Raw genomic sequence first — 19,219 nt, forward strand, 5'->3', positions numbered from 1 at the left:
CATTTCACCGCATTTCTCTCACCCCCTCGTATGCGCCCCTTTAGTCCACACTAGGTTGCCCGCTGGCCGAGGACCCCTTCACCTTGCCCAGCCCGGGACAGAAATCCGTCGAACCAATTCTCGTTTCCTTTCCCTTCTTCTTTCTGTTGCACTGTTCTCAATCGGCCCAGGATTGACAGATTGACAGCCCAGAGGCCATCCCGACTCGGCAGAACCCCACACTTGCAACCACCAAAACAACCACGGCTGCTTCTTAACTATCCTGGATAAGCCACCTCAGTCCGTTTCACGTACCTGGATCCAGGAACAATACAGGCGTTTCATCGCCAACCCCACCTCTCCAGCAGGTGCTTGTCGTCCGTCCTTCGCGAACATCGTGAGCCTAACGTACCCCAGCCCAGCAGCCTCAGTTAGGTTGTGGAGGCTATCGCCTAAGGCCCGGCCAGACCTTCGGGACGTGCTACGGTTTTAAAGTTCGGATCATAAAATAAGTCACTGGACATGATGGCGGCCGTGTTATGAAGCTTCAAGGCTGAGGATTCTTTTTTTGGTACATCTAGCAGGAATGCGTCACTGGCAATTCCCTGGAGGACCAACACATCATCACCATCCACCACTCAACATCCTCGCACGACGTTCTGCCACAGAGAACAAATCATACAATGCCTCCAGAACCAAGAGCCAGCGACCGGGCCGCGTATTACACGATGAAGACGACGACTAGTTTGTCGACGACACAAGCACCAGGTCATTCCCGCACCAACTCCCAGTCTTTCTTTTCCAACAAGGGCACCGGCACCCCATTATCTTCGCCTCGCCCGCCCCATTCTGTTGGTCAACAGTATCCCCCCAAGTCATCACCCGGTACAGGTCGAGGGGGTGCTATGGACGCTCGTACTCCGAGCCCAAATTACTTTGGTCTCGCCGTGGACTCTGGTGCCGACCCACGAGAATCGGCGCTTCTGCCGCACGAGAACTGGAGCACCCCAACGTCCTCGGTCAAGTCCTTTGCCGCTGCCATACCAAAACACTTGCCGCTAGATGCCAACCCAGAGTTTGAGGCCTTCAGGCGACAGATCGACGCAAACAGGGGGCGCTCCGGGTTTAGCCTCTCCGCCACACACTTCAACATCACAAGTGGAGGCCCGTTCGCTCCGACAGTATCAACCCCTTCTGCTCAACAACGGCCTCGCCCACCACGATCACAAACCCATGGAAGTAATTTGCCAGAAAACCCGCTGCCGCGGCCATCACTACCAACAGAGTCCGGCAGCTGGGGGCCGGGGGACAACCCCTGCCAGCCAGCCGTGGAAAAGGACAGTTATCAAGGTGCGCCCCACCTCTCGACAGAGTCGAGGCTTGGGATCAAGGGATTCAAAAATCCTCCTTTTTTTCTGGGTCTTGCAAAGCCGCCGAGCCAGGAGTGGGAGAAACTCAACTCATCCATCTCCGAAGCAAGCGGTCGACCCGGCCGCAAAACTGAGACGCCCTCGCCTACTTTCAGCCAACAGACACATGACGGTCAGCAGGCAACACAAGGATGTGGCGAGCCTGACATGATCCCACCAGCGGCGCTCAAACAACTCCTGGATAAGAGCAAAGGGGAAGACCTTCTGCTGCTAGACATCAGAGTTTCTCCCCAGTATGCTCAAGCGAGGATCCAGGGCGCCCTGAACCTGTGTATTCCAACCACGCTGTTGAAGAGGGCAACCTTCAACCTCGAGAAGCTTCAACAGACTTTCCAGGCAGACCGGGACCAGGACAAGTTCGCCAAGTGGCAGACATCGAGTCATCTGGTTGTGTACGATGCCGCGTCCGCCGACAAGCGTGACGCGACCTCGGCTCTGAACATGATCAAAAAGTTCACCAACGAGGGCTATTCGGGAACCACGAGCATTCTACGCGGTGGCTTTAACGCCTTTGTCCTGGCGTATCCAAACTTGGTCGATCGCTCATCAAACATGATGTCACCCAGCCTGTCACTAGGTGGCGCAGGTTCTGCTACGAATGGTACACGGACAAATGTCCCGCCTGTCATTGGCGGAGTCATGCTGCCGACCACAAACGACAAGATAGATCCATTTTTCAGCAACATCCGCCAAAACCAAGACCTTGTTGATGGCGTTGGCCAGATGGATGTTGGGGTTCCGACAGGGCTTGATAAGAATAGGCTACCGCGCTGGCTCCAGGAGGCCATCGAGATCAGCGACCATGGTAAGCGGGTATCGGACAAGTTTCTGCGGATCGAGCTTACAGAGCAGTCCCGCATGAAGCTTGCCTATGCTGCCTTTGCGAGCTCGAAAAATCACGGTCCCCAGACCGAGACCCAGGTGCGGTTGTCTGGGGTTGAACAGGGTGGAAAGAACCGGTACAAGGATATCTTGCCGTTTGAACACGCACGTGTGAAGCTTCAGGGCCGCCCAGAGGGAGCATGCGATTATGTAAATGCCAGCCACATCCAGGCCAAGCGGAGTTACAAGCGTTATATCGCCAGCCAAGGACCCCTGCCGGCGACATTTGAGGTATGTCCAGTAATCCTTTGATTTACTTTGTCCCGCCAGGTCTAACTCTTCCCACAGGACTTTTGGTCGGTGGTCTGGGACAATGATGTACGCGTCATCGTCATGTTGACTGCCGAATCGGAAGGGGGTCAACTCAAGTGCCACCCCTATTGGAAAGGCAGGGACTTCGGTCCTGTCCGGCTTCGTCTGCTGTCCGAAAAAAAGATATCGTTGGATATTGACAAGCATCGGACCGGATCGACCGCCGCGAACGATGAATCTGCTCCAACCCAGTCGAACGACCACGCCTCCACCATTCCTGAAGGAGGCCGTCGACGTGCCAATACCACAACCACGCTGAACTCCAAGACACCGGGATCCCAATATGGCACCACCCAGGCGGCCGAAACTCCTTTCGTCACGATCCGAAAGTTCGCTCTAAGCCATGCAATGGAACCCTTCGCCCCCATTCGAGAGATTACCCATCTTCACTACACTTCATGGCCTGACTTTGGTGCACCAGCCCAACCAAGCCATTTGCTCGCGCTGGTGGAATTAGCTAATGTCATGCAACGCGCCGCCCTCCCCAACGACCCTACAGTGACGACGTCACAGGCGCAACCTCGTCATGACAGCGGCAGCTACTTTGACCCGTCCCCCCCACTCCGACCAGACAGCCTGAGCACCACTGTTCAGCGTACCTCTTATGACGCGCCTGAGCCTGTCGAGAAAAGTCGTCCCATGCTAGTTCACTGCTCGGCCGGGTGTGGCCGAACAGGAGCCTTTTGTACGGTGGACAGCGTAATTGACATGCTCAAGCGGCAGCGGCAGCAGCAACAACAGCACTCTGTGGCCGCGCAGGCGTCATCCTCGACCGTTCACCGGTGCAGTTCTAACAAACGGACATCCCAAGACGGCTGGGACGATGATGACGACGACGGCAGAGGTAAGCGTCTCGCGCTCCAGCAAGACCGAGACACAAGGGTGGATCCAGACGGAGATGTGACAATGGCCATGGATGAAGGCTTTGTCGTTCTCCCACGCCAAACGGCAGCACCGTCGCCTTTCACATCCCAAGCAAACGGGTTCCCTGGGTTCAGTAGTGGCAAGGAGAGCATAGACACGGCCTGGCTGGAGGATGACAGCGTTGATCTTATTGCCCGGACAGTAGAGGACTTCAGAGGGCAGAGATTGAGCATGGTGCAGAGCTTGAGGCAGTTTGTGCTGTGCTACGAGACAGTGCTGGAGTGGATCTGGAGGGTGGAGGATGGTGGTGGCGCAGGGGGGGGTCTGCTTGGTCGAGCGAGAGGAAGGAGTGGCAGTTTGGCTTTTTGATTCAATGGTGTCGACACCAAGTGGTTAATATATATATACAGCCGTCCAAGGCTCTGCTTGGAAGCGTAGGCTAGAGAAGGCTGATGTTCTTCCCCGGCAGTGGCGTTCTGCAGTTTAGCTTCGGCGGCGTGGAATACCTACATACTGGGCGGAAGACTACGGCTTACTAGAACAATATAAGACGAAAAAGACTTCGACTATGGTTGGATCACAGACTGTGACGAGTAATGAATTCGTGCCCTTGTGGATGTGACACCTGGATACTTGAATTGGTCTAATTGTACATGTAGCAGCACTAAACAACCCAGGATGCAATCTTGCAAAGCCGCGCCTGCTCTTTCCAGTTTCCCCCAACGCCAGACTGAAAATTAACGCCACAGCTTGGCCAAAGACACCTCCTTGTCGTCGTGTTTGTTCAGAATCTTGGCCGTCGCCAGCTCAAAGTCCTCCTGCGTGACATGCACACGCCTCTCGCGAAGGGCATACATGCCCGCCTCGGTACACACGCCCTTCAACTCGGCCCCTGAACAGCCATTCATCTTCTCGGCAATCTTGGTCAGGTTGATCCCGCGTGTCAGGTTCATTTTGCGGCTGTGGATTCGCAGAATATCGGCTCTGGCTTCCACGCTCGGGGGCGGGAACTCGATCTTTCGGTCGATGCGCCCCGGGCGCAGGAGGGCTGGGTCTAGGATATCGAGACGGTTCGTTGCCATAATCACCTTGATGTTCTTGGTTGGCTCGAAACCGTCGAGCTGGTTGAGGAGCTCCAACATGGTGCGCTGGACTTCCGAGTCGCCACCCGAGGACCCTTCGACACGGGAAGAGCCGATGGAGTCGATTTCGTCCATAAAGATGATGGAGGGAGCGTGCTCACGGGCCATGATGAAAAGCTCTCGGACCATGCGCGAACCCTCACCAATGTACTTTTGAACCAGTTCAGAGCCGGAGACACGGATAAACTTGCAGTCTGTGTGATGGGCCACCGCGCGAGCCAAAAGAGTCTTTCCCGTTCCAGGGGGGCCGTAGAGGAGGACACCCTTTGGTTGGGCAATGCCGAGAGACTCAAAGAGCTCTGGATGTTTGAGCCCGAGCTCGATGACCTCCTTGATTTCCTTGATTTGTTGGTCGAGACCGCCGATCATGTCGTAGGTGCTATCGGGAACCTTTTCGACCATCATTAGAGATACGAGGGGATCGACCGAGGAAGGAAGCATCTTCTCGAGCTTGTAGGAGTCGGACAGCAAGGTTACGCGCTTGCCAGGTGTGAGTTTGGTGATGTCGACCGAGTCGGCAATGTCAACAACTGCACACGACAAGTGTCAGTTGTAGGTCCCGGCGAAAAGCAGCAAGACCGAGACCTACCGTATTTTCCCTCGGGATGCACCTTGACCAGAACCTTCTTGGTGCCCATCACCTTGACGACCTCGCCCACATACGAGCCCGGTTGTTGTAGCAGACCAAGCTCTTCTCTGAGCAGGCGTACCCGGGAATTGTAGTCATTGCGCTGGGCTTCGAGACGACGGAGAACGGCTTGACCCTTGAGGATCTCGAGTTGCATCGACTCAATCTTGTTGTGGTAATAGTTGTCGAGCGCCATGGTGACAGCGGTTTATGATACCGTTGGCGGGGAGGCGGGACTCGATGGGTTGTTGTGGCGGGTATGCAAAGGTCGGGTATTGGTAGATTGTTGAAAGAAGAGATGGACCTGTAAGATGGACTGGAACAATTTGGGTAGAGCGTGAGAAATAAGATAGCTCGTCGTGGCTCGTGTGCCGTCGGTTGGAATTCAATGTTGAAGCTGTTGCCCCAGGCCGCCTCTACTGGCGAAATCAGCCATCGAAGGCAGCTCAGGTCAACGCAATGCGCACCTGGGCACCGAGCTGCCACCGCCTGGTGCCAAGCCTTGTCACAGCTGCCAGCAGATGAGGCCATGGCACGTGACCTGCGGCTTTCTTTGCTTGTCGGGGATCGGTGCTAGGCTATCCCGCCAGAGCTTCAATTAGGTAAGCCTAACTGTGAGATGGGGCTGTGATGTCACCGCCAAGGGATTGTCCATGATATCGTGTTGTGGGTAGGTCTTATGAAATCAAAATAAGATAATTGATGGCTATTTGGAGCTCACACAATTTACCTTATCTAGCATGGATGGCGAAGTATTGTTAGCAGTGTGAGTTGTTCTCATTAGCAGTGATCCCCAATCTATATTCGTGCCTATTTTGAAGCCGTTTCTCGGATCATTGCCGAACGAGAGGCGGAGAACCAGAGGAGGAAAGTCAGTGAGTTCGACAGACAGCTATGTAAATATAGACTTTGGCAACGGTTTACGGCGGCACGGGCACGGTGATGGTCCCAGGGCTGAGCCTGCGGCACATCCCGGGTTTGACGGGCAGTTGTCTGCCATTTGGAGGTGCTTGCTGCCAATCGCTAAACGGCGCCAAACTCGGCATCGCCGCACGCTGTGTCGCTGGCCAGCGCTGGAGGTTACATCGCCCACATCGCCCACATCGCGCGCTGCAGTGGATTGCAGCTTCGGTCAAGTTCCACCCGTCGTGCTGCTGCGTTTGGCGGGCACTCCCGTGATGTTTCACTGTTTCACTACACTCTGGTGGGTGGTGTATAATGATAGACAGGAAGCAGGTGACGGAATAAAACCGCGCGTTGGGCGACAGGGCACTCTCCCACGCTGCCTTGTGTTTTGGTCGCTTCCCTCAGGTTCCTTATCTCCCGTCTGCTGTCTGCTATCGCAGCCGGTGTTTCGTCTCGTGCCGACCTGCGCCTCTCTGCCGCCATCCTTCCTTCAATTTTGTCGCGCCTGCTCCTTTTCACCAGATACTGTCCCAGGTCCTTGCCGCGACGGCTCTGTGCAACTGCCATGCAAACCAAAGCCTGAAATCGCTTGTCGTTGGTCGACTCATCCTTTTCCCAACCTCTTCAAGTCCGCCGTCTCTCAGCGGCCACCTCGAGCCGAGATTGATCAGCACCACAGCATCAGCAAGGACCGCGGCGTCCTCCAACAATTTGCTTTCTCGCTTGTCACCACTCGGATACGCAGTACCTAGACATAACCATGGATTCTAGCCCACAGAAAGATGACGCCTCGGCGACCGACCAATCCCCAACAGACACCCGCCGCCCATCACGGTACGAGTCCATCACTGGTCAAGACGATCGCATGGATGAGAGCTTCCAGTCGACGGATACTGTGCGGAGAAAGCCAGAAGGTGGGTAGAATCAGATGTCAAGAAACCCTTGAGAACTCCACCAGCCTGGCCACGTTCTTGGCATTCCCGGGTGACCGACCACCTTTGTTGACGTCTTGGGATCCCCTCACGCCATTGCTGGCTTTGGGGATTTGAACATGTTGCTGACTCTTTTTGTATTTTCTTCTCTCGATACACAGACTCAACCATGCAAAGCCCGAACCTGGCCAGCGGCGCATTTACAGACCCGGGCCAGTCCAGTCGAACCACATCAGTCACCGTACGCTCGCCATTGCTAGGCCCGCGAACACGCCCACGAAAACCCGCCATGCCGCGTCGTACATCGACGACAGCCCAGGCACCGCACCGAGGAGGTGTGTACTCGGTTGACGACGGTATCGCCGAGGTCGAGGCGGATGCTGTCGAGCGCCAGCACAGCTATGCCGCCTCTGTTCGGAGACGCACCCATGCTCCACCGTCGCTCTCGCGAGTCCATTCCAGGGACGAGGATGGCCCCAGCGACTGGCCCGAAGAACAGCACGAACAAGGCAGCACGGTGCCGGGGGTCGACAACGGTGAGCAGCGTTTGGACGAGCAGGTTTCGGACGAGACTCCGGCCGAGGATGACGGCGAAATCAGCGACGCCGAAAGCTTCACCCTCAAGGACCGCCAACAAGCGATTAACCAAACCCATCCGTTTGGCATCAGGCTATGGAAACCAGCTCTGTACAAGAAGGATCGTTCGGTGCAAAAGAACGCCGAGGCAGACGTGCATTCGTCGCCGGGTGGGCACGTTAGCAGCTGGCTACTGTTCTTCAACATCATATGGACCCTCGCCTTTGGTTGGTGGATGGCTCTGTTCGCCTTTGTCGGCGCCGTCATCTGCTTCTGCTTTGCTGCTGCCCCCAGCGGCCGGGAGTACGGCCGTGTCTTGTGGGGTCTGGCAGGGTATTTGTTTTACCCCTTTGGCAAGTTTGTGCGTCTGGAGCAGCAGGAGGCTTACCTGGAGGAAGACTTGGGCGAAGGCAGGAGCATCAGCGAGTATGAGCAATGGCAAAGCGGCGACCTCGAGTATGGCCGGCTCTTCTTTGGCCCAGACAGTAACCGCTCCATCATTGGCCGATCCCGCAGGAGTCTTGATTCGGAACCGGACGAGACGGAGAGCCTTTTGTCGAGGGGCCGTGGGCGAGGTTCAGATTCTGATCTGCCACGGATGAAGCGACGCTTGTTTGGCCGTGGTCAGTGGAACATCGGTCGTGTCGTCTTCTTCCTTTTCTTTTACTTCCTGATCACGCCCTCTCTGTTCATCGTGTCGGCCATCTGCTGGTTTTTGGTGTTTTGGATTCCCATGGGCAAGGTCACAATGCTCTTGTTTTCGCATCTCCGCCGCCATCCACTAGCACTGTCCTTCGAGTCCGATATGGCCTCTGCCAGAGCACCGGCTGGTCTCCAGTCTTCGATTCTGGTCTGCACCTATCGAGCTGTCGGCCTCAAATATTGGAAATACACGATTGACGGAACGAACATCTTTCTGATCAACCTCTTGGCCGTGGTCGGTTTTGTCGTTGTGGACTGGCTTGTGTTGCATCAGGCCCTGGGCGTCCACAACTTCTTCACCTCGTCGGCCTTCTTGTTCATTGCCGGCCTGCTGTCCATCATTCCCCTTGCCTACTTTATTGGCCAGGCTGTCGCATCCATCTCGGCCCAGTCCTCCATGGGTCTTGGTGCTGCCATCAACGCCTTCTTCTCCACCATTGTCGAGGTCTTTCTCTACTGCGTGGCTCTGCGCCAGGGCAAGGCTCAGCTCGTAGAAGGCAGCATTGTTGGCAGCATCTTTGCCGGCATCCTATTCCTCCCCGGTCTTTCCATGTGTTGCGGAGCCATCAAGCGCAAAACCCAGCGCTTCAACTCGAGATCGGCCGGCGTGACATCGACCATGCTCCTCTTTGCCGTCATCGCCGCGTTTGGCCCGACTCTGTTTTACCAAATCTACGGAACCCACGAACTGACCTGCCAGGACTGCACCAACTTTGACCACCCTAACCGGGGCGGCGGTGCTCTTCGGGACTGCCGCCGTTGTTACTTTTCGCAGACGCCTGCTATTAATGATCGTTTCTATCTCCAGGCGGTGCGTCCCTACTGCTACCTTGCCGCGGGCATGTTATTCTTGTCATACGCTATTGGCCTATGGTTTACGCTCCGCACGCACGCCGCCGTCATCTGGAACACTGACGTGGACGAGAAGAAGCACGAGGATCAGCCCACTGCCCATAGCACAACCCGGCCATCACACACCATGTCTGTCGGCGACGCCAGCGGTGCCGACATTCGCGACTCCCATTTGTACAAGCGCATTCTCGGTCAATCCCTGCGTCAGGTCGGGCATATCCCCAAGCTGGATGAGCAGTCTCGCAACAGCTCAACCTTGTCGGCAGGTAAGGCCAATGGAACTCCGCATGTCGTCCCTCCCAAATCCACCAGCTACGGAACGGAAACGCTGGGTACCAACATGAATATCCCGGGATTCAGTGATGCCGAGAATAACAACCTCGTCCATCAGGTGGCAGAGATTGCCGCCACCGCGGCAACAGTGGCGGCAAGAAATGTGCAGAGGCCCCGACAGATGTCTCATCATGCCTCTACCGTTTCGGCCGCTGGTCATGGATCTGCTTCTGGAAGCCGTTCGGGCGCCTCTCGTCCCACTACAGTCTCGATCGGCGAGGATCTCGGGGAGTCTGGCGCGGGATCGGGTGGCCACGGCGGTCATGACGCGCCCAACTGGAGCCGTCTGAAGAGTTCCGTCATTTTGATGGTTGCCACGGTTCTCTACGCCATTGTTGCCGAGATCTTGGTCGACACAGTGGATGTTGTTCTGGAAAATTTTGAGATTGACGAAAAGTTCCTCGGGATCACGCTCTTTGCGCTTGTGCCCAACACCACTGAGTTCCTGAACGCCATTTCGTTTGCCATGAACGGCAACATTGCCCTGTCCATGGAGATTGGTTCCGCCTACGCCCTCCAGGTCTGCCTCCTGCAGATTCCGGCACTCGTCTTGTTTTCAGCCCTCTATCCTCCCGTCGGCGTTCCCATGGAGGATGTCGCCAAGTTCACCTTCAGTCTGCTTTTCCCGCAGTGGGACATGGTGACGGTGATCCTGTGCGTCTTCTTGCTCAGTTACATGTACGGCGAAGGAAAGAGCAATTACTTCAAGGGCAGCATCCTGTTGCTCAGCTATCTGGTGGTGATCATCGGCTTCTACTTTAGCGGCTACGGAACTAGTTTTGAGAGCCCGCAGAGCACTGTCAGCCGGTTCGACACAATGGGTAGTGACGGTCAGTGGATGAGCTACAAGTACAAGACGGTCGGAAGGAGTACGTCTGGTGTGGCTTTTTGATGTTCTGTATCCCTCCGCTCTCGACGCGCAGCATCGGATTTCATCTTTGACACTGCATATGCTAGCATGGCCTCACAACAGAGGGCATCACAGCACAACAGCCTTGATTATTCACAATACCCTCCCTCTGAAATACAGTTCCGCGTCTACCTTTTGTTTCTTTTTTATTTCCTTTTTCTTGATGCTCATTATCACTGGTATGAGGACGTCCGGGCGGGGAGTTGGGGCGTTGTGTATTGTTCGGCAAGATTGTACTTAGAATGACGGGCGGGCATGAGAATTACAAGACATGTCCAACAACAAAATGGTGTATGCAGGAAGGGGAGGAGGCAGGCTGGTTTATCAGTGAGGAGGTACGGCAGTTAACCTAGTGAGGAGAGAATAATGTGACTACCTACGAATATAACATTCACGAGAGACTCGTGTCCGGTGCATGATAACCATCGCGGAGATGGATGGCTTTTCATTGGTGGGAACGTTGCGATGCAGTGTTCTCCTAGTCATTGCCGTCGGCCGGCAGTTGGGGACTGGGAAGCTCAGCCACATCCGTTGTAGCATTCGATCGTTTTTGCCAAGCTACGGCTTTTGATCAAGTGCCATGGTTTCATTCAATCTGGGGTCAAAATCGAGAGCTACGATTGGCTGCAATGCTGCTTGGTATAGGTATCACATTAATGGCCATATCACTCCGCATACCGTTTGGCTATGCCCTCATAATTGATGGGGAGGGTGAGTGTCCAGTCGAAGCGAAATGGCAACTTTGACAACCAAGTGCCACAGGGGCGCTCAATCAGAGGCACAAAAATGTTAACGACAGGGTGAGATATAATTTAATCGATTTTATTCTTGGTTTTCCTTTATAGCTGCTCTATCACCGCTTCTCAACACTAGAACTATCATCTGGTCCCGTCAGTCACTCCGCGGGCCATTAGCGGACAAATCTATGGCTTCCTCCCGTTCAATACCTTGTAGGTAAATGAAGGGCTCAGGGCACACTCTATCAGTGGTGGCCGTCGATAGCAAGGACGAGATCTGCAATTCCTTGCAAAAGCCGGCGATATGACTGCAAGGCCAGTGCTGCATTCCGATAGGCTGAGGAAAGAACGGATCAAAATTTGGCTAAACCACAAATGCCGATGATCTATTGCGGGACTTGATATCCTGGAGATATCACCTCTGGTGACGTCTTATTCGTCGAGGTGTTATCATATGAGGGTATTCGGTACTTAGATTCCCATCCCAAAGGCAGCGAAGTTGATGCGGAAGTTGGTCCTCAATGCCAGTCGACCAAAAGAGAAGGACATAGACCAAGATCGGCACAAACCTCGTCGCAGGTAAACTGTTTTGCCTCTCAAACCGCTGGCACTTGGTGGAGAGTTTGTTGATCATTGGGAAACCGTCAGACAATCATCACGGTGGTCCTTTCCAGGCAGGCCTTGGTAGGTACATAGAACAAGATAATACAGATGAAGCCAGTAGCCAACTCCGATCATGTCTTCCTTGGTGATACAGCTTGGTAGAGAATAATCCCGGCTACCCGTACACAGAAGCTGCAACTGCATACTCCATACTCCCATAAATGCAACTTCCGTGCTACCTACAGGAGAGGGGTGTTGGTATTCATCAGACCAAGAGCGGGGAAGAGTTGAGCTGAGGGATAAGAACAGCCCTCTGTCCCTCCCCCGAAACCAACCTTCCTGTTGTTCATCAACTGTTTTCCTCAGCTCGCCTTCAAAATGGTGTCTCTTACTGATCTCTTTCTCGCTTCCCTTTTGGTGCCAACCAGCCTTGGCTCTGCCCTGCCACCTCGGATCGATACGATTGACCAAAGGGGTGGACGGGTCACCTTGAAGCAAGTGCGCAATCCGCGTGGCCACAAAGCTTTCAACCCGGCCAGGGCAACATACAGAACCTTTCTCAAATACGGTGTCCCAGCTCCTGATTACATCAAGAAGGCAGTCGCCCATATCGACGAGGAACAAGAGGAGGCTTTTGCAAGGATAAAACGCGACACGGGCTCGGCGGCTGCCATACCCATCAACGAGGTAGACATTGCGTATGTCACTCCCGTCACCATCGGAACGCCCCCACAGACGCTCATGCTCGACTTGGACACTGGATCCTCGGATCTGTGGGTTTTCAGTAGCTTGACACCAAGCAACCAGGTCAGGGGCCAAGAGATTTACAGTCCCACCAAGTCGAGCACATCCAAGCTCCTCAGCGGCCACACATGGAGTATTAGATATGGAGATGGGTCCGGTTCTCGTGGCACTGTATACACGGACAACTTCACCATTGGCGGGCTTGAAGTGAAGAGCCAAGCTGTCCAAGCAGCCCTGGAGGTCTCCTCCAGTTTCACCCAGGAGCAAAGTCTCGACGGGCTTGTCGGTCTGGGCTTTTCGGCCCTCAACACTGTACGGCCAAGTAGCCAGTTGACCTTTTTCGACAACGCGCGACCAAATCTTGATGAGGAGGTTTTCACAGCCGATCTCAAGTATCACGCCAGTAAGGTTTTTCTTCTTCCACTCTTCTTGCCAATATCTCCAGAGCCCCTGGTAACAAATGACGTGTCACAGCCGGCAGTTACGACTTTGGTTTCATTGACAGCAAGAAATACGCCGGAAACATCACCTACACGGCTGTTCAACAGTCGCCCGGGTACTGGACTCACTCGCTGTCTGGGTATTCTGTTGGATCCGGGGCGTTTCAGGCATCGCAAATCAGCGGAATCAGTGACACCGGTACTACATTGCTGTACCTCCCTACAGCTATCGTTACGGCATACTACCGCCAAGTCCAAGGAGCACAAAACTCCCAATACTACGGCGGCTACGTCTTCCCTTGTTCCAGCACGCTCCCCACATTCACTTTTGGCATTGAAGGTGCCAGGTTCACCATTCCTGCTTCATACATCAACTACACACGCATTTCCCCGACTTCCACGACGTGCTATGGCGGCTTACAGAGCAGCTCGGGTTTGGGGATCAATATCTTTGGCGATGTCGCGCTGAAAGCTGCGTTTGTGGTGTTCAGTGGGACGAACCCGCCCCGAATTGGATTTGCTATCAAGCCATTGGCATCTTGACCGCCGTATTATGGAAACCTGATAAGAATGAGATCAGAATGGACAGGGGGGGTAAGTCTGTAATGAGCTAGAGATATTTTTTTACGTGGGTGTTTCAGCGCTGGACAGCTCGGTCTCTTCTGTTGACATTTCTCATCGAACTACTCATAGCTTCACAACTCTGAATTTTAATCTCGATATAACGGGTGGTTACTAAAGCATCACCTTTGTCGATTTTCATGGCCCATTACTTGTGTATCTTGATCTGTATGGGGAAGCATACAGTTACGTCCACATATGCTAAGGGAAAGGCTGCGGTTTTCTGGCCAAGGTATTTTCAAAGTGAGGTCTTTTGGTTTCAGTACCCAGAGGCGCCCCAGGATAAGACCACAACCGCGTACACTCAAGTCACGAACTAAAGTCTACAGTTTTCATGTTGTCACTGAAAAGGGACAGGTAAACTTTCCATTTGTCATGTTTAGCATAGATATAAACTTGACCCGTGAATGTTCTATCTGAATGAAAAGGCTCGCCCGCCATGCTAGTCCCTGCTCAATCCTCGTTTAACCCTACGACCTGGTAAGGCCACAGTGATGCATCTACAGGCTCGCAGTTGACTTCGGTGTTGGTGAAGTCCTCATTCTCGCTGACAGCCTCCGAGCAGGAGAGGGTTACTTGAGTCGTTCCCCGGGTGATAAACGTCCCACTAGGCATCATCAGTTCACATGTGGCTAAAATTACCGGGGGGGGTGGAATACGTACGAAATATCTCCTTCGCTGCAAGGGATAACCTCCTGGATCGCCAGCGAACCGGCTTCTTTATTGAACCTGAAGGCAACTTGAGATCCTTCTGGGGCGCCTTCACCCACAGAACACAGATACTCTTGCTCGCCGTCAAAGAAACCGATATCAGAATTAGTATTGCTGGCCGCGGTGCAGTCGGCGGTGTATGTGGTGGCGGTGTTGCTCAAGGTGAAGGAGAGATAAGCCCATGCATCGGGTTCTTTGCCGGAAACTGTGACGACAGACGATTCGTATTCAAGCTGCGAGATGGACCATTCAAGGTCAAGGATGGAATTCCAACACACTCCATCTCTAGAGAGAATCGGCTTTGGGGTGGGAGTTGGAGCTGGTTCTGCGGTGCTGTCCTCCACCGCAGGGTCCTCCTCTCCAGCAAGTACTTCACGGGCCGAGATGATCTCGAGGGCACGGCGATGAACAACATGGGCCGGTCCAGCAGCAGCCGTGGCTGCCAAGATAAGGGCAGGAAGCAGAGCTTTGGTCAACATCTTGTCGTATACGTAGATGCTGGGAAGATGCCGAGGATGTCGAGTTACACGGTCAAAGAAGGTGAGCAGGTGTAAGCAAGAACATCGGAAAGAGGGCGCAAGTCTGGCAATAAATAAACATTTTGGCTAACACCTGAAATGTTCAGGTTTTGGGAGCCGATGTTTGTTTGGCTCTGGCTATTTTCGGCATCATGTCTCCCGCGTCTTGCTCGGCCTCATTCACCCACGGGCCCTGTCACTTGCTGCCGCCATACAGACAAACTAAACCCCGTTTGAAGTGAAGAGGTCTCCCCAGCCATCGTCCAAAACATGGTTCCCAGTGGTTCTTAAGTGTAAGGAGAGGAGGCGGCAGAGCCGATCACCGTTGCGATATTGTCACTGTTGTGCACTGGTCTGGCCAAGAGGCTGCGCAGATACAACTGCTGGGCAAGGGCACACTGGTACCGAGGACCAGGGACCGCACCATCAACAGAATTGTCCGATTCAGTGTTAATAGGCTCGTCTGTGCTGGGGTGTTACCGTGGCGGCATCATGCTTCCGGAGCACCTTGTTCCGGTTGCTGCAACCTTGGATGCAGGACCTAACACTCGCAACCAGGTAAGAAGAGCTTTATTCATCAGTGAAGGAAACATCATGGCCACAAATAGCAAAGGGTCCCCGCATTCAGGTGAGAATATATTAAAACTAAGCCTCCACCCGACATATTGTGACCATTGAGGGCTTAGTCTCTCGTTATAACCATGGACTGGATAAATTGAATCCAGGTCCACGTGCATGATAAAAAAAGTATTTCTTGCACTTATCTCTTGATGGATGTGGATACCTGGTGTAGTCCACACCTCACTGAGAACATGGAAAGTTCAAGTTAAAAGGAGTGAGCACCTGCGATAGGCAACCCTTGAAAGAGGGCAGCTTCGAGGGCGGGATGGCTAGTGCACAGCCCTCAGTTGAAACCATATCTGTAGTATGTATCCATTGATCTTTCCAAATACCCTCCCTCATATATTGTTGCACAGCTTGCCAGATAGCTTTCCATCCATGGTTAACATCTTGCTGAGTAAGGTAGCATCCCAGTGTGTGTGTGAACCGGGCATGAGATCGTGGTGAGCCCAGGTGCACCTAACTAATAGTTGGAGAAATACAAATATCACTTCTGAGACAACCTGAAGCCCATAGATATCAGGGATGTTCTGGTTCCTAGATCTCAGGGTAAGGTAAGGAGGGTGCGAGGAGGCATCAGCCACTCATATGTGCCCAGTACTGTTCAGTAAATAGTCTATTGGCTCCCATGATTACGTATTGAAAGCGATGCGCTTAGATGGAAATTCAGAGTTGGAGTTTCCCCACCCTGTTGGTATGGACTCGTTATCATCCTGGGGCAATATAAGCAGGCTACCCGCCAGATGTAAACTACCTTCTACGACTTACAGAAGAAGGCTTTGTTTAGTATGAAGTATAATTTAGTGTCAAGTATAAATCATCATGTACCATTATGAAACATAATGACTAGTACAACCTTCCTGTGCTATTGGAAGCGACCTATCTTATTAGCCAGAGGTGGCAGTACAAGGAATCACTGCTCCTCGTCTTTATGCGCTGTATTCCTCTAGAGTTCACATTCCTGTCGTCAGTCATCGTTATCCCGTAGAGCAGTGTCAAGCGTCAGTCTCCTTGAATGATCGAATAGTTAGGTCAATACATATACAAGGAAAGGTGGTTCAGTCTATTTTTATAGAGCGAAAAAGCAGCACCAAGCGAACCAACTCAACCGTTCGGATAAAGAGTACAAGCTTTCACCTACGTGATTTTTGGTTGCGGCGGGTGCCCTCTCATCGAAAATAGCAGCGCGAGTGACAAACCTGCAGCTTCAAAGTTGTGTTATGCCAGGGTGAACGGATTACACGACACCTGAAACAGACGAATGGAATGCCGAACTCCAAAGCCGGATGTAATATATTCGTGGTCTTTCTCAATTTATACAACTACCGGGTTCACCTACAACCCAGTTAAATCTGGCTAAACCTGGCCAACTTGGAAGCCCAAGAAGCTTGGTGATCCGTAACAGGCAGTTCCACGGAGGTAAGCTGCCGATTTGTGGATTTCTAGCACACATGACAGAGAATGAGACATTCAGGTATTTATCACCCGTGATTCCCAGTAAACTGGCAAGATTTCCATTTTTTCAAAGAAGACCACCTTCATCAATCTGGAATTATTCTACTCTCTTACGGAAGGCAACATGAAGATTCTCAGCGTATTCTTACTCGCAATTGTCGCTGTTGAGGGTCATTGTACGTTTGTGTTCACTGATATACAGCCTACTAGCCTGCAAGACTGACACAGCTCCCTACAAAGACACATTTCCTAGACTCGTCGTCAACGGCAAGACCGTGGAAGACAGAGACTGGCTCTTTACCCGTCAAACTAAGAACGCGCAGTCCAAGTCAGGCATTGAAAATCCCACCAGCGGAGATATCAGGTGTTACTCTTCCACAACAGCCCCCCAAATCGCCACAGTCCCCGCAGGCGCTTCGGTGAACTACATTTCTACTCAACAAATCAACCACCCGGGCCCCACCCAATACTATCTCGCTCGCGTCCCTGCAGGCTCATCAGCAAAGACCTGGGACGGTTCCGGAAGCGTTTGGTGGAAGTTTGCATCAACCATGCCCTACTATGACGCCAACAAACAGCTTGTCTGGCCTGCTCAGAGTACATACCTATGTCGCTATCCTGCCATATTTTGGACTTGAGTTGACAGCAACCAGACACCTATGCTACTCACCCCGCGGCCATTCCGGCCAACACCCCGAGCGGCGAATATCTCCTACGAGTAGAGCAGATTGCCTTGCACATGGCTAGCCAAGCAAACAAGGCACAGTTTTATATCTCCTGCTCACAAATCAACATTACCAACGGAGGAAACGGAACTCCAGGACCAACCGTCTCCCTCCCTGGGGCCTATAGGTGGGATACCCACCCTGCATAACTCTAGCTCATGAGCCCATGTACCTAGTGACTAACTTGTAACATTCCACCCAGGTCCAACGACCCTGGAATTCAGGTGAATATCTACAACCTCCAGCCAGATGCCTATCGCGCTCCAGGTCCTGCGCCCTGGCAGGGTTAGGTCGAGTCGACAGCTCTGGGGCACATCTGTGTTGGCGATGGAGGCTATGAATGGGAGGGACAAGTCCACATCCGATACCAAGTCGCTCGCTAGGCTGGTTGGATTTTCAAGATGAAAGATCATTCCCTTTTACCTGTATCCATTCATGCAGGACATACAGGCATGGGATGAAGTGAAGCTTACCTGGCAGGCTAGACAAGAGATGGGACAAGAGACTTGTGGTTGCACTTTCTCAACTTCTTCAAGTGACTCATTTGGCTACCTACCATACGGCTAAGCGTCGGACACTGCTTGTTATGTTGTTGCTGCTATCGTATGAGCCCATCCATTAGCCTGCCCGTTGAAAACTGCACCTTGGGTATCAATAAAGGCCCAGTAAAGGCCCATGGCAAAACGTGAAAGAACTCATGCATCATGCATGCGGTCGAGCGGGGAGAAAACCATTCATTGTTGTCAATCCTCATTCAAAAGGCAGAGAGGTTGTTGTTTATGCTTGCCTGAGTTGATCTGTTGCTGCTTGAGCTGTTTGACGGCTTGAAAAGTAGAGAGAAAATTACGGAAAAGCGTGAAGGCTATAAGTCAGCAGTACTGCTTTGTATGCCAGGTAGTAGAAATGGTTTTAAATGAAAGAAGTCAATGCTGAAGTTGAGAAAGTGGACAACATCCATGCACTTTTTCGTGGTTGCCCCTCGTTAAACCATAGATAGGTAGGAGGACAGGGCCTGTATTTCAGTTTATATTAGGTACCTATCTTATGTAGCTCAGGATGGAAGGAACGAAGGTGGTGATTGAGCGGCTCAAAGCAAATCAGCTGAGCTAAACGAACAAAATCATTGCAAATTCAAAGAAAACTTGAAGTGTAGACTGGGAGTTTGACAAAGGCCCCTTGGTAGTGTGAAAGTTCTGGAGTTGGGGAGCAGTGGACCACTTTCAACGCTGGAGTTTGATATATGGGTTGGAGCAAAGGCGCGATATCCTGATATCCTGATTTCCATCATTGTCAACCGTGTCAGATGATGTGGACACTCCATCTTTCGAAGGGCCTAGTAATTAAGCAGCCAGTGTGAAAGCCCCAAGGCACTTTCCTATATATTCCACCGCCCTCTTCTTCAGATGTTGACATGTTGTTGCACGTCCACCGCGGCTTTTTCTGTCAATGAACCTACGCAACTCACCAAAAACTCGTCAACTGCTACAATCCCCTTCAGGAGCGTCCTTTTGCTAATCCTGGCTCATGGGTCAACAATCGCCGCAGCCATTGCTGTTTCCTCGCCGGAGAACTCAGCATCGGCCTTGTCCGTCCTTC

General features: G+C 52.8%; 6 protein-coding genes across 6 annotated transcripts; 4 read left to right on the forward strand and 2 right to left on the reverse strand.

Moving 5' to 3' along the window:
• Nucleotides 1–662: 662 nt before the first annotated feature.
• Ptp2 (phosphotyrosine-specific ptp2-like protein) lies at nucleotides 663–4,024 on the forward strand (the record flags this gene model as incomplete). The annotated part of the gene is made up of 2 exons (XM_062949624.1): nucleotides 663–2,522; nucleotides 2,580–4,024. The coding sequence occupies 2 exons, from the start codon at nucleotides 663–665 to the stop codon at nucleotides 3,834–3,836; spliced, it is 3,117 nt and encodes a 1,038-aa protein (XP_062797039.1). The 3' UTR covers nucleotides 3,837–4,024.
• On the reverse strand, nucleotides 3,962–6,121 carry LET1 (26S protease regulatory subunit 8). The gene is made up of 2 exons (XM_062949625.1): nucleotides 5,199–6,121; nucleotides 3,962–5,139 (listed from the first exon to the last, which is right to left on the reverse strand). Exons 1-2 carry the CDS (start codon nucleotides 5,431–5,433, stop codon nucleotides 4,205–4,207), a joined length of 1,170 nt encoding a protein of 389 aa, XP_062797040.1. The 5' UTR covers nucleotides 5,434–6,121; the 3' UTR covers nucleotides 3,962–4,204.
• QC764_611450 (uncharacterized protein) lies at nucleotides 5,912–11,386 on the forward strand. Its single transcript, XM_062949626.1, has 2 exons — nucleotides 5,912–7,057; nucleotides 7,237–11,386. The coding sequence occupies exons 1-2, from the start codon at nucleotides 6,904–6,906 to the stop codon at nucleotides 10,428–10,430; spliced, it is 3,348 nt and encodes a 1,115-aa protein (XP_062797041.1). The 5' UTR covers nucleotides 5,912–6,903; the 3' UTR covers nucleotides 10,431–11,386.
• Nucleotides 11,387–12,029: 643 nt separating this feature from the next.
• On the forward strand, nucleotides 12,030–13,741 carry QC764_611460 (uncharacterized protein). The gene is made up of 2 exons (XM_062949627.1): nucleotides 12,030–12,935; nucleotides 13,007–13,741. The coding sequence occupies exons 1-2, from the start codon at nucleotides 12,167–12,169 to the stop codon at nucleotides 13,513–13,515; spliced, it is 1,278 nt and encodes a 425-aa protein (XP_062797042.1). The 5' UTR covers nucleotides 12,030–12,166; the 3' UTR covers nucleotides 13,516–13,741.
• Nucleotides 13,742–13,945: 204 nt separating this feature from the next.
• Nucleotides 13,946–15,054, reverse strand: QC764_611465 (uncharacterized protein). The gene is made up of 2 exons (XM_062949628.1): nucleotides 14,257–15,054; nucleotides 13,946–14,200 (listed from the first exon to the last, which is right to left on the reverse strand). Exons 1-2 carry the CDS (start codon nucleotides 14,781–14,783, stop codon nucleotides 14,047–14,049), a joined length of 681 nt encoding a protein of 226 aa, XP_062797043.1. The 5' UTR covers nucleotides 14,784–15,054; the 3' UTR covers nucleotides 13,946–14,046.
• A 1,863-nt stretch (nucleotides 15,055–16,917) lies between these two features.
• Nucleotides 16,918–18,226, forward strand: QC764_611470 (uncharacterized protein). The gene is made up of 4 exons (XM_062949629.1): nucleotides 16,918–17,074; nucleotides 17,139–17,495; nucleotides 17,552–17,750; nucleotides 17,826–18,226. The coding sequence occupies exons 1-4, from the start codon at nucleotides 17,023–17,025 to the stop codon at nucleotides 17,911–17,913; spliced, it is 696 nt and encodes a 231-aa protein (XP_062797044.1). The 5' UTR covers nucleotides 16,918–17,022; the 3' UTR covers nucleotides 17,914–18,226.
• Nucleotides 18,227–19,219: the final 993 nt, after the last annotated feature.

This window comes from Podospora pseudoanserina, chromosome 6 (assembly GCF_035222485.1).
Source record: "Podospora pseudoanserina strain CBS 124.78 chromosome 6, whole genome shotgun sequence".
NCBI lineage: Eukaryota > Fungi > Ascomycota > Sordariomycetes > Sordariales > Podosporaceae > Podospora > Podospora pseudoanserina.

What these genes read in the sequence shown, in the direction of transcription:
- QC764_611470 (XM_062949629.1), top strand. Translation starts at nt 17,023, where the DNA reads ATGAAGATTCTCAGCGTATTCTTACTCGCAATTGTCGCTGTTGAGGGT. An exon ending in GCTTGTCTGGCCTGCTCAGA is followed by an intron (nt 17,496 to 17,551) that starts GTACATACCTAT and finishes GACAGCAACCAG; the next exon opens with ACACCTATGCTACTCACCCC. An exon ending in TCCCTCCCTGGGGCCTATAG is followed by an intron (nt 17,751 to 17,825) that starts GTGGGATACCCA and finishes CATTCCACCCAG; the next exon opens with GTCCAACGACCCTGGAATTC.
- QC764_611450 (XM_062949626.1), top strand. Translation starts at nt 6,904, where the DNA reads ATGGATTCTAGCCCACAGAAAGATGACGCCTCGGCGACCGACCAATCC. An exon ending in TGTGCGGAGAAAGCCAGAAG is followed by an intron (nt 7,058 to 7,236) that starts GTGGGTAGAATC and finishes CTCGATACACAG; the next exon opens with ACTCAACCATGCAAAGCCCG.
- LET1 (XM_062949625.1), bottom strand. Translation starts at nt 5,433, where the DNA reads ATGGCGCTCGACAACTATTACCACAACAAGATTGAGTCGATGCAACTC. An exon ending in GCATCCCGAGGGAAAATACG is followed by an intron (nt 5,140 to 5,198) that starts GTAGGTCTCGGT and finishes TGTCGTGTGCAG; the next exon opens with TTGTTGACATTGCCGACTCG.
- QC764_611465 (XM_062949628.1), bottom strand. Translation starts at nt 14,783, where the DNA reads ATGTTGACCAAAGCTCTGCTTCCTGCCCTTATCTTGGCAGCCACGGCT. An exon ending in TGCAGCGAAGGAGATATTTC is followed by an intron (nt 14,201 to 14,256) that starts GTACGTATTCCA and finishes GATGATGCCTAG; the next exon opens with TGGGACGTTTATCACCCGGG.
- QC764_611460 (XM_062949627.1), top strand. Translation starts at nt 12,167, where the DNA reads ATGGTGTCTCTTACTGATCTCTTTCTCGCTTCCCTTTTGGTGCCAACC. An exon ending in CGATCTCAAGTATCACGCCA is followed by an intron (nt 12,936 to 13,006) that starts GTAAGGTTTTTC and finishes GACGTGTCACAG; the next exon opens with CCGGCAGTTACGACTTTGGT.